General features: G+C 28.2%; 2 protein-coding genes across 4 annotated transcripts in view; one reads left to right on the top strand and one right to left on the bottom strand.

The window, feature by feature from the left end:
- The window catches only part of LOC112689099, a 30,691-nt gene that overhangs the window by 11,404 nt on the left and 6,020 nt on the right, over window positions 1–13,267 (bottom strand). For 2 of the 3 annotated variants that reach the window (XM_025562618.1, XM_025562619.1), the window contains 2 exons: window positions 4,490–4,641; window positions 3,433–3,590 (listed from right to left, as the gene is read on the bottom strand). In XM_025562618.1, coding sequence (XP_025418403.1) covers window positions 3,433–3,590; window positions 4,490–4,637 — 306 coding nt within the window. In that variant the 5' untranslated portion in view covers window positions 4,638–4,641. Of the gene's footprint in view, window positions 1–3,432; window positions 3,591–4,489; window positions 4,642–12,530; window positions 12,875–13,267 lie in introns of those variants that run through there. The other variant, XM_025562617.1, reaches the window with a different exon arrangement.
- Window positions 1,558–2,291, top strand: LOC112689100. Its single transcript, XM_025562620.1, has one exon. It carries the CDS (start codon window positions 1,637–1,639, stop codon window positions 2,252–2,254), a length of 618 nt encoding a protein of 205 aa, XP_025418405.1. The 5' UTR covers window positions 1,558–1,636; the 3' UTR covers window positions 2,255–2,291.

Here is a 13,267-nt window from a genome sequence, read left to right as displayed (position 1 = left end):
CAAAATGTATAACTTCGATATAGTATGAAAAAAATACAGTTACATCGTCTACTAAAATATTTTGAACTAGAATTTAATGTTTGACAGCTTTACGTTAAGTTTCATAACCAAAAGTCATAAAGTAACTATATTCATTCCATAACCTAAATCGCCAATATAAATTTCCTTTTAAAGATTTAAAGATAGTATAAGATATTTTTACTACCAAGTATTTCAAAGGTCTAGAATCGATATTTTCTGAAAATTATAAAAAAAGTATTATTTAATTTTTATACAATATTAAATTAATGTAAAAAAAGTAATTGAGTATTCACGATCAGTAATATTCAGAGCTAATAATGTTATTAGTTAATATTTAATGAAAATGTATGTTTAAAAGTATAGTCATAAACAAAGAATATAATTATTTTTTACTTAATTTATATTTTTCGACCATGAAATTTTTTACACTCATTTGAATGCATTACCAATTGATTAATTGAAAAATAATTTTTAAGATCACAAAAAAAAATGTTTGTAGCACTACTGTTTCCTTATTATAAATTAAAATTATTGAATTGAGATCCAAAATTGTCAAATAATGGAAATTATTATTCGTTATTTAAAATTACAGTTGAAGTGTTCAAAATCTTAAATGGTTGACAGTGCAAAGTGCTGCCATAAAAGCAAATCGATTAGATGGTCCTACCAGAAGAGACCCTATGTCTCTTCTATGTCCATTCCCCTCATAAGATGTCGTCAAGAACAATTTTTATTGCTTTGGGCCTTTTTGCTAAAGGAAGGAAGTGAAAAAACTCAACTATGGATGAATAAAGAGGGAGAAATGATAGATATTATATAACTGAAACGGAATAATGTCCTTAAGTTACACCATGAGCTTTTATGATGGGTTTTTGGTAAGGGAATATATTCAGATTATTGTCAGGTTGCATCATAATTTTTGTAAAAAAATTCTTATTTTTTGCTAACATTTATCGAAAAGCTTACTAAAAGATTTCAAATATTACTATCTTTTACATTTTAATATTTAAATAATTAAGAAAACAACTATATTTTAATAGTTTCAATGCAATTATATCATTGGGAGAATGAATACAGAAAATCCAAAAATATTTTTAATTTACAGTAAATTCATAGTAAATTATATGCGATTTAATAAGTTTAATAAATTCAATATCTAAATTGTTTTACGCAGAGTATTTAAACAGTAATATTTACTACATAATTTAATTAAATATTTTTATACTAATTTAAATTAAATAAAAAATATTTTAAACATCTATAATAATTATTTCACATGGTAAAAATCATAAATAAGATAGGTACCTACTCAACAATAATTAAAATATTTAGCGTGGTAATTAACTGTATATATTTTCAGCTAAATAAACAATATTAACTAGATTACATACTAAATTAACCTAAATTAGATAACAGTTTCTATTCTTTAAAAACTGTTAAGTCAATTTAAAAACTCATTAAAGTAATTACAAAAAGTTTAATAATGGGCTTCTGTCTGACCATCTGTGTCAATTTTTGTTCTATGTATAAAAGTCTTAACTTAGAGGTACTAGTTACAGTCGTTTAGTAATCATTGTCAAGTGTATCTATTACCACTGCAATATCAAAAATCATCATGAACCAATTACTTGTTTTCGTCGTTGCACTTTCATTCGTTTTTACCATTGCTGTCGCTCAAAGTGAAGAAGATTCAAATAACGCAAGTCTTGAAAATTCAGTAGATTCAGATATCGATTCTACAGTCGATACGGGATCCAATACCGCCAACGCAGACATAGAAACTGCCGCCGAAACCGCTAACAGTTTTATAGAGAAAGCCACAGAACCAGAAGAACAACTCAATAAAGCGGTACAAAATATGATGACGTATTTCACGGACTCAAACAAAGATATGTCTGATATTTTAGAAGATATTAAAAATATAAGTGAGAACAATAGTGATAGTATTAGAAACAACCTTGTCGACAATTTGATGAGTTATGCGGAAAACACTGAAAAGATGATGCAATATTTCCATATGGTGATGGGTATGAGAGCTCGATTCCAAGACTCAATTTTAAAACAATTGAACTCATTACCAATTAGCTCAGAAGACGCAGAAAAATTGGGAAATCATCTACGTGAACAGATGAAGCTCCGAGCAGATAAAATACCAAATATGCAAAATATGATGGCTTATCCACAGCAAGTATCAAAATTTATTCCGAGAAAATTTAGATTTATTTCAAATTAACATTTATTTATTATTTTATTATACAATATATCTCCAATATAATTAATTGTGTTGTAATGATTATACCTAAATAAAACATAAAATAATCTAATCCATATACATACTTGTATTAATCAATCATTAATTAATATAAAATTGCTATGCTATATTATATGTGAAATATTTAGATTTTTCCTTGATACATACTACATAATACTCAATATTTCACTTGGTAATATTCAAAAAAAAAATATATTAATATTAGTGTCTATATTAGTTACAACTACAAATGAACTTAAAATTGGTCTTCGGGTATATAAATTTTAATATATATACTACATAAATTTATATCAAACTGTAATTTTTATACAATTTGCTTTTTTGTAGAGTAAGACTATACTTGGTATTAAATAACTTGATATTTTTATTTAGGATTTAATAAGAATAACTTAAATAATAAAAACAGGTAATTAAAATATCATAACAATAAAAAAATATTAGTCTCAAAGTACATTAAGAAAATATAGAGCAATAGTTATCATCATGGGAATTAACAACAGTTTATGTATTCACATTTTACATATTATATAAGTATTAACAGGACAGTTCATATTTAATTTTTATATTAAAGATGTTAATATATTCACATAGTTTATGTAACCTGTGATATAAACTAGTTGCTAATACATTTATACTCCATTTACACTGCTTAAAATATAATATTTTTACGAATTATCGAAAAAAAATGTAATTCAGTAAAATAAAATACACTACTTATTTGACAAAAACGTAGAAATTGACTGTTTTATTAACACTCGACACGATTAATTTCTTTATTTAAGTCATCTACGTAGACACTTGGTAATGGTTTATAAATAATTAATGATTAATTTATTCTGAAAAAAACTATGTACACATAGATAAACAATTTATTAATATCGGGGAAAGCAACGACAACCCCAGGTTAGAGATTAGGGATCACTAACAAACCAATTCCATTTACAGTGAGAAAATTAATCACTAAGTTTATAACAATTAAATTCCACTAATTTTATTAATGTATTTTCTTATGGTACGCAAATTTACTTTACACACATATAAAATTATAAAAGCTTCTATTATCAACCAATGTTAATACAGTAGTTACTACATTCTTTTATTTTTAAAAAAGTTTATTCTCCTAATATAATATGTATTACCTTAATACTGTAGGACCATAGTGGAGACTCGGAGGCGGATGAAAATCCCACTTCTCCGCCGAATACGTAGACTTTGTCTTGATAAACGACTGCCGTGTGTTCTTGCAAATTCTGCAATGTATCTCCTGTCGGATGCAACTGTTCCCAGGTGTTATTTGCTGCAAATTTCAGAAAATGAATAAGGGAAATCATGAATAACATGGTATAATATTATACAGTACATTAATCGTTTTGGATTACCTTAGACAGTACTATACTTATAAAATAACAAACATAAATTACTTAAAATGTCAAATGAAAATTTACGTGCTTATTTGGGCTAAACTATGGTTTTAATACTACATACTTACACGTTTTGATTTAGCAATAATTTTATGGTATGAATAAAAATATACCATGTAAAAATAGTTAAATATACATGTGAAAACAAACTTTTGAATTTGAATTTTTACTTTGTAATCAATATTGTTTTCTATGTTTTTCTTCTCATGTATACATATTTTAAAAACATTCAACTTTTAAAGTAGGTGTATAAAAACAATTTCAAAACTACATTAAAAAAACGATATGTGCATTTTTCAATTGTAATTGTATTGTGTAAACTAATTTAATATTAATAATTTTTTTCTTGTAATTGTTTAAAAGTATTTACTAAATTGTATGACCTAAGTAAAAATAATATACAATATATTATTGCTCCAAAAACTAAAGGCATTTATTTAAAGGAATTTATTATTTATTTATTTTTGGTTACAAAACTAATGTTAGAACGAAAAAAATGTATTTATAATACACAATTATGTATGTACATATATTGATGTTCATAAGCAATTAATTCAAGTAAATATAAACAGTATTTTCTTGTAAAAATATCATTATTTTTAATTCGTTTTTCAAAAGAAAACACCCTTTTTTAATTAAAGATACAATAATTTAAAAATACAAACCCTCCTTATACCAACATATTAATCACAAGAGGAATTGTAATTCGATTGTTGTACATTATGTCAAAATTAAATTAGTGGCAATTTGTATTCAGACTACGTGTTATACTTACACAGAGCGTATCTCCATATGTCTTTTAGAGGCCAATTTCCATTCCGACCACCGACCACATAAATGTGGTTGCCATGAACAGCAGCGCTATGTTTGGATCTTGTCGGCGGAACGCTACTGTCGCTTGTAGTTGTTACCGGAGTCCACATATTACTGAACAATTAATAAATAAGAAAATCTTACAACATCAGTAAAGAAATTGAGACATAATTAATTACGAATGGTACGAGACTATTAATAAATATTTAGTTGTTTACAGTATTAGAAACAGTTCTCAAAAATTCTCAAATCGAAAGTAAAAAAAAAATAAAGTCCTAACAATTTTCAATACCATAATATATTCCGAAAAAACCAAATATTTAATTATGACCTTACGTTTCTATCATCACGTTTAAAATTTGATTTAACTATAATTATAAAATTGGCATAACTACTTAAAGCAGTGAACGCTAAATACTTTAATATATAATATTTATATCCCACTTGTGAATTTTTAAATATCTCACACCTCTCCCATAAATTGAAAAATGTATTAACCTTTTTTTTGTATTTCACAAATAAAATGATATAATATATATTATGGCTAAATGGACCGTAAAAGCTTAATATAAAAATATATATATTATGACTATTATTTATTTTTTCATTGATAGTAATAATTTATGCACTCTATGATGACTAATGTGTCCCAAGATCAATGTATTAATTCACCCCAGGTTGGGAAACACTATCTTAACAGTCGAAACAAATCAGTTTTTTCAAATGTGTATATTCTCAGCATAGAATAAGATTAATTTATACTTATTAATTTAATATATAGATATACTTTTTTTTAAAGTCAATTCAATTATCAATTTATACTGATGACAAATTTTATATTACACTATTACAGTAATATTTGCTATAAAAGATCGAAATGTATATTCATAATGGTTAATTATTCATTATTACATTATTACACAAATGTAAATAATATTTAAAATATATCATAAAAACTGAAAATTAAATATTATAAGATATTATATCTTATCTTCTTTTCAAGTTAATAAAAAAAAATAATAAAATAATTGAATAATAGGACTAAAACTCATAATGATTGTTTAACACGCGACTGGTAGCATTAATTGAAATGCCTCACCAACAAAATATGTTCGTTGAAAATACCATAATTGCTACTACCTGTTGTAGAAAATGTGTAAATAAGAAATACTATACGCCAATTGATAATAGTGGTTAACAAGTAATAATAAATTAATAAGAATTATGCTAAGGTTAATTAACCTAAGGTGTTAATTAACTAACGCAAACTATATATAGTTTTAATGGTTTTAAATTTCAAACTTAACACAAACTTCTTCACAGAGCAGGTTCATTCAAAAAAATATTCTATAGTTACTGTACTTTTCAACTTTTTGATCATTTTTTAAATAAATAAATATAAAAAAATATCTTATACACTTGAAGGTTCAACATTGAATTGGATAGTAGGTATATTATGATATGATATCGTATTTCCAATAATAAATGGTTTTATAAATGAGAATAACACGTTTACAAAATAAATATAACTTATAGTTAATTATCATATAAATTAGAATGAAATTTAATAAATAAATCTTTAATTTAAACTTTTATTAATTATATGATATATTCAGTAATATCTGAATTATCCTGCCTCCTTCAAGAAATATTTTCTCTTATACATTAAATTAATTACAATTGCTATGTAAATAAAAATAGGTTTCAAAAAGACAATAATCATTGTATAGCTTAATATTTACAAATATTTTAAAAATTTATATTATATTATTTTACATATTCCTCAATGAGTAAATATTAAAATCAAAATATTAATTTTAATAATTATAATAATTATTAATTATTACATTTTGACAAAACTAAAAATCTCAAATATCCATTACATTTTTGTAGTCAAATATCTTTATTTTTAATTCTATACTTAAAGCTTGATAGTTAGATGAAAAATTTTTCATAAGATTTTTTTCGTGGAAAAAAAAAGAAACTTGAAAAATCGCAAAAATTATTAACAAGCGTTATAGAATTAAATTTTGGCGAAATCGAATGTTTCAAAAACTTTCGTTTCCGTAAAACGATATTAGTTATTTACTTAAAGACATTTCACAGATTCTACTGTTTACAGTTTAAAAGTCTACTGTTCTAGTAATAACAATTTTGAAAGAAATTGAACATCGTACATTCATTCCAGGTCTCAGCATTCCTTTAAGCTGTATGACGTTTTGCATCTTAAATCTGAAGGACCTGAATATTCTCTTAAGTTCCCGTGACTATAAGAAATGCATAAAGTTCGCTATCTAAAAGCCAATGCACTTGAGAGTTTGCCCTTACAGTTTCAGCAGCTCTTTGAGCTGTGTGACGTTCGGCATCTAAGGTCAATCGGGTTTGAGTCTGTTTCTCAGATTCTTGTCTTCTAGCAACTTTTGTAGTGCCAATTCCGTCTGAACAATGCGTTAGATTAAATTTGTATTTGCAAGGCATATCGAAGTAAAAAATAAGCAAAATATCTACAAAAAAAAACAAGAAGAACCGAAAAACTACTGTATTTTACCGGAAAACATTAACGAATGCATAACATCTTGTAAATACAATACACGTCGTTCCATATACATAGATTATTATTTTTGGGTGTGGTTTAAGCAAAAACAAAATAACAACAACTTTCCGTTTGGATAGCCACAAATAATAACATATATTACTAAAGTTTCTCTTTCCTTATTTCACGACAAATTATAGTCTATGTTCTTCTCCAAGATCTAATCTATCTCCATGCCAAATTTTATCAAAATCGGTTCAGTGGTCTAGGCGTGAAAGACAGACCGAGTTACATTCATAATTGTAATATTAGTACCTAGAAATTATATTACACGTAAAAAATATAAATAATCAAGTTATCAGAACAAATTATTTAAAAAATACTTCTCGCATATTTTCAATAAAATTAAAATGTCTTTTTTATTTGGATTGCATTTTAAGTTTTTTATTAATTACCTATCACTACAGTACAGTAATGAAAACTGATATAAATTTAATGTTAGTTAATAACCAAATACAGTTAAATAGTAGCTAAATTATATATTTTAAGCACATAACTAGAAAAAAGTACTTTACGAAAAATAATACAAATATAATAAACTGTACTCAAAAAATATTGAAACATTTTTCATTTTATAAACAATAAAATACACATTTTAAACAACATATTAATGATATATTTAAAATGATATCAGATCAAAATTATAAGATATTCAACTAAATCACAAATATCTAAACAAATAACATAACTTATGGTTCACGTTCTACAATGTCGTTTTATTTGTCGTACATAATCGAAAAGACAATATTATTTTTATTAAGCTTTTATCTTATCATCAATCGCTACGTAGTTATATGGTATAGTAGTGTATAACATCTTTCCGGGGACGGAGTAACATAAATTCCCCGAGGGACGTTCTTCCGACAACGATGATGGACAGAATGATTCCCCTCGGAACGATATGTGCGTGTGCGTGTAAGAAGTTTTTTCGCTTTTCCCTCCTCCAAATACGCTTTTATTTTTTTTCTCTAACGACAAACCCATATACGAGAATCCTCAAGTTTAGAACGACGAGGGATGGAAATCGTGACCACGCACCGCGGTTGCCAAGAAGGGTCGTTTTTAGTAGGGGAGGTGGGCGATTCTTCAATAATTCAAAGTTCCAAAACGAGGGATCTTTACTAACCAACAGCACATCAATTGCCATAAACCTCAGCCGGTAGACACTTGTGTTTCAACACTATACGTTCATCCATAAGTCTCAACATAGACGAAAGCTTTCTCTGAAATTAACTACTATGATGAGAAAAAAAGACTAAATCACACGCAAGCTGTCCATGCGGACTAGCAACTAGCACCAACGTCTCAATCTAAGAACTATGTATACAAGTCACGTAAACCACTATTTTCAACCTCGATAAACATATTATAATATGTACAGCTTACATCACACGCCATCACTTTTGTTGAATTAACGATTCTTTTGGGATAGAAAAAAAAAATAACTAGCTGATTTTGTGAACCTTGAAATAGTGAAAATCTAACGAAAATAGATGAAATAAATTTAGTTTTCATTTAATTTTACTCCTGTTCACTTTACAACCCCTTGAAATATGTAATATTATATTTGGAACATTCAACTTTCGATGTTACAAAAATAAATATTGTTACGGACATACATAAATATAAGTCCTCACGATTACCAATACAAGAAAATACCACATAAATAGCTCTAATTATAATCATTAAATACAGGCATCAGTAGCACTGGTTCAATGACTAAAATATCGTGGGATAAAGCAAATAAGCAAATACACGACACAGGATGTTCTATATTTGTTAAATATAAATACATGTGGAAAGTAGCAATGTGACTTGCTGCAGTCGTGGGGCGTTGACCACTCAAATATACGATAGGTAATAACTAATATGCAGTGCCGTTCCTAGATTTTGCAAGGCCCTGGGCATCATTAGAATTCGAGGCCCAACAATATTATATCGAATTCATAGGTACACCAGAATAGCGGTCCTCAATCCATATATCTATAATCTATTTATACATTGTATTTATATATATATTATTGTACAAACGCGAGGCCCTTGGAGGCACGAGGCCCTGGGCGAGTGTCCCGTTTGCCCTGCCCTCTGGACGGCACTGCTAATATAGAAACGTGTGCATTTTAGCTAATCGATGTAATTATTAAAATATAAAACACTACTTAGAACAAAACCCTGACCATGCCTGGTTAAGCATATTATTCTCTTGGGAGAAGGGAGGACCTTAGTATTACACGAGAACAAGGTATATAAAATCCCGAATTAATCAATATTTAGCTGTGTTTTAGTCCGACCATAGCTTCACTTTCACGCCAATTTATTTAATAATTAAATTAATTTAACTTAGTATTATTTATATTAAAGTTATTATTCTAAACCTAGAGTTAATTTATTTCACATATATAATATTAATATATCGATTACGAAGCTGCTCAATTATTGGACTCTACTCTCACTGCACTAGCTCGGATACATTGACCAGCAAGCAACAATATTAATAAGCACTAATATATACTAGGAAAAATATGACGAATTAAAATTCAAAAATACTATGATGGACATTCGAAGTATTTTTTTTTTTTAATAATAATTATTCAGGCTTATAATTATTATGTAATGTAATCATGAACATTACTAAGCTAAATAATCAAAAGAAGCAATTTAAAAAAATCTACCATGTAACCAAATGTATTAATATTGTTATGTATATTAATATTTTTAAATTATATTTATTAATTTGTTACCTTCCATATCATATTTTATAAATATTATAAACATCATGAATTTCATTATGATAATACTTCTTTAAACAAAACATGATTTTTGATTATATATTTTACTTTTTATATGATACGAATAAAATATTTAAATACGATATTTATTATATGACATGAAAATCTAATGCAATCAACGAGTCAACACTCATATTGACTTACCAAATACACAATATAAATGTAAATTTACTCAGAAACTTTTAACTTTATAGTTGTTTCTATATTTTCAAAAATAAAAATAGTTTAAAAAAACATAAGACAGTTTTACAAATCTACATAGGTGTCATGAATGCATAAAATATAAATATGAACCACATGTTTAAAAATAGTGATGTTTGGTCGTTTCTTGTTAATTTTTTTTTTCTTTCTATTTTTCTTAGGAGATAATCCCAAGGGGATATTTTTCTCTCCACATTTTTATTCCTAAAAACTCAATTTCTTTCTTAGTTCGTTAACTTTAAAATGCAAAATACGTTTCCTCATGAAGTACCAAGTTCTTCTGGTTGATTTTTATTTTATTCGAAATCAAACAGAAAAAATAATTCACAACGTATTTTTCAAGAATCTAAAAACCATATATTTCTTGCAACAATCTTCTCCTAAATATAAATGTAAGAATACCTGCAATTTTCAAGTGGGATTCGGGTAAAATCATTTCTTATAGAAACATTGTTACAAAAATGAACATAAACATTAAGCTCCCAAGTGACCCCATAATTTCCAAAAGACCATACTGTTTGCAGTTTAAACCAATTATCCACGCAGTAAGAGTAACATATACGAGTACAATACGTATTTTAGTAGTAAATTCGGCTATTGATTAGATAAAATTACTTTCAAATAAAAACAAATAAATAAATAATAGAAAAGTATACCAGATTAAATCTCTGTATTAGCTAATTTTATAAATCAATTTATTTCCTATAAAGACGTTTATACTACTTTAGTAAGAAAATTAATTTTAATTAATGAATATATAAGTCCAAATTGTTCGTGTATTTTAAATTTACATATAATTTATACAAAATAAAAATATTTTTAAGCAACTATGTACTTCGATATATTTTAGAAAAAACTGAGAAAGTCTCGAATCCAAAAATTAAAATTGAATAAATAACTATGATATCTTTTATGTATTATTATGTCACAACATTTTATTATTATCTAGCTATTTATAATTCTGTTTTTATTTTATATTTTTTACTAGTTATCAGTTTATCACTATTTATGTATATAGTGTATATTATATAATATATTTTATTTAGTTGAACGAAAATGGATGTGATAATAGTCATAACAATTTAAAGTTAAATTAAATAAAAAAATTAATAATTATAAATTAACATATCATACACATTGTAGAAAATAAAGAAAACCAAAAAGAAATTATCATTTTTATTCCAAATTCTAAAAAGCAAAAAACATAAATCAAAATTTTAAGATTGTTTTACTTTAAACATATGATATATATGAGGAGTAATATTTAGGCTTATCATATAGTCCCCAAAACTTGTTAAGCCTTATAATTATAACGTAATAATAGTAGGTGGACGCTTGCATTTCTGAAAATTAGTTGGGATACTCCGTCCCCCCTGCGTCTCCTCAATATAATTTGAGACTAAATAGGAATAACTTGCCCAAAGGTGCATTGAACATTCCTATAATAAGATCAATGTCACACTAAAGGAATTTTTGCGGTGGAATTAATGTATTATTAAAAGGCGTATATTTAATTACTACTGGACACATTAAAGAGGAACTTCCGTGTGGAAAAAAATAAATCACTACACGTCGTGATTATTCTGCCATGTGGTGACATCAACCTAAATCATAGGCGCAATTTAAATTTTTTACTTGGGGGGGAACTGGAAAACGTATATTGAATAGAATAGTGGGAGGCTAAAAAAACATTTAGGGGGGCTACACCACTCTAGCCCCCAAAAAGGTTATTTTCACTCCTTAGCAATTATTATAAACTAAACGTTTATATTGAAAATGTCAAAATAAACAAAATTATATTGGAAACACGAAAAGCGACTATTCGAGTTATATAATATTTCCAAAACATTTAGGTTTTTATTGTAAAATCGGTTAATAATAACCCACGAATTTCACTGTAAAATTGAGATTTTGGGAGTGGATCGAATAATAAGTATTTGGAGAAAAAAAAATGCTAGCTCACTAGCTAAACTATCGATTGAAAAACAGGAGTAAGGAGTAAAGATTAGAGGTAAAACGAACCGCTGGATTGGTTCAAGAATATAACTTTAAAAGCAGTTCAAATTCGATGAACGAACCCAAGTTGTATATAACCAGATCCAACTAAACTCAATTAAAAAATCTGAACTTAAACAAGCATGCTGAGTCCGAAATTTAAAAAAATGAACTTTCTTTAAACTTGGGTATTTTTTTTGATGAATAAAGAAGTACAAAACTGTTTTATAAAATTATGAAATAGGTTCTAAATGAATGTTAAATTAAATTTAATCAAATAGTCCGGTTCGACGTTGAATACAACGTAATGACAAAACATCGTTTAATTCGACATAATCAACTGGCATCGATTTTCATGAAAATACATGAACAGCGGCGCACTATAATAAAAACTACTGCAGAAAACACGTGAAAAAGAGACCTACCCGGCAGTAAAAGCGATTGCGATACGGCTAGCGCGACCGCGACGAAGACAATGGTAGAGATAGGATGCGATAAGATTATCGACGGTGGCCGCCGCCGAGTGTGTGGTGTTCGGGAACGTTCCGGTGTGTCATCTGCACCGCGGTGTACTTGTTCGGGACCGTGCACGCCTGTCCGGCGAGCTGTTCGGAGCCGTGTTCTGTTCGCTGTGACCGCCGAGTCGTGCAGCTGCTAGCAGGTATGCGAGATGAACAGCACGCGCGCGCGCGTGTGTAAGTGCTTTGAACAGTATGCGCAATGGGGTGATGTCGGAACAGAGTACGGCTGAATACTGAACAGCGGCGCGTCGCCGAGCGACGGGTACACGACGCGAGCGGATGGCGCGAAACGCTCGTCCGGACGTGCCGTGATAAGGGAGGCGCGCGCATGCGCCCCCGTGCTCACGCACACACTCGCGACTCTTACAGTCGCCGTCGCGTCGTGAATGGGGTGCGCGCGCGTTATTGATTGCTCTAATAATCCACCACCGAACCCCTATACATCAGGAGCGGGGGTGGTGGCACAGACTCGACAATATTACTCTTTGTGTGCAACGGGACCGGGGATGAAAAGGAAACAACGTATACGGCGTGTACCTAGCGGACAACGTATCACAAACGTATAGTATGTGTAGGTATGTTGTATACATCACTCGGTACCTATTATACTGTTATTGTATATAATAAAGTATAAGGTATAA

The sequence above is a fragment of the Sipha flava genome, unplaced genomic scaffold, assembly GCF_003268045.1.
Source record: "Sipha flava isolate LNK unplaced genomic scaffold, YSA_version1 42_pilon_pilon, whole genome shotgun sequence".
Taxonomy (NCBI): domain Eukaryota; kingdom Metazoa; phylum Arthropoda; class Insecta; order Hemiptera; family Aphididae; genus Sipha; species Sipha flava.
The sequence above is the reverse complement of the archived record's forward strand: the minus strand, read 5'-3'. Positions and strand labels throughout refer to the sequence as shown.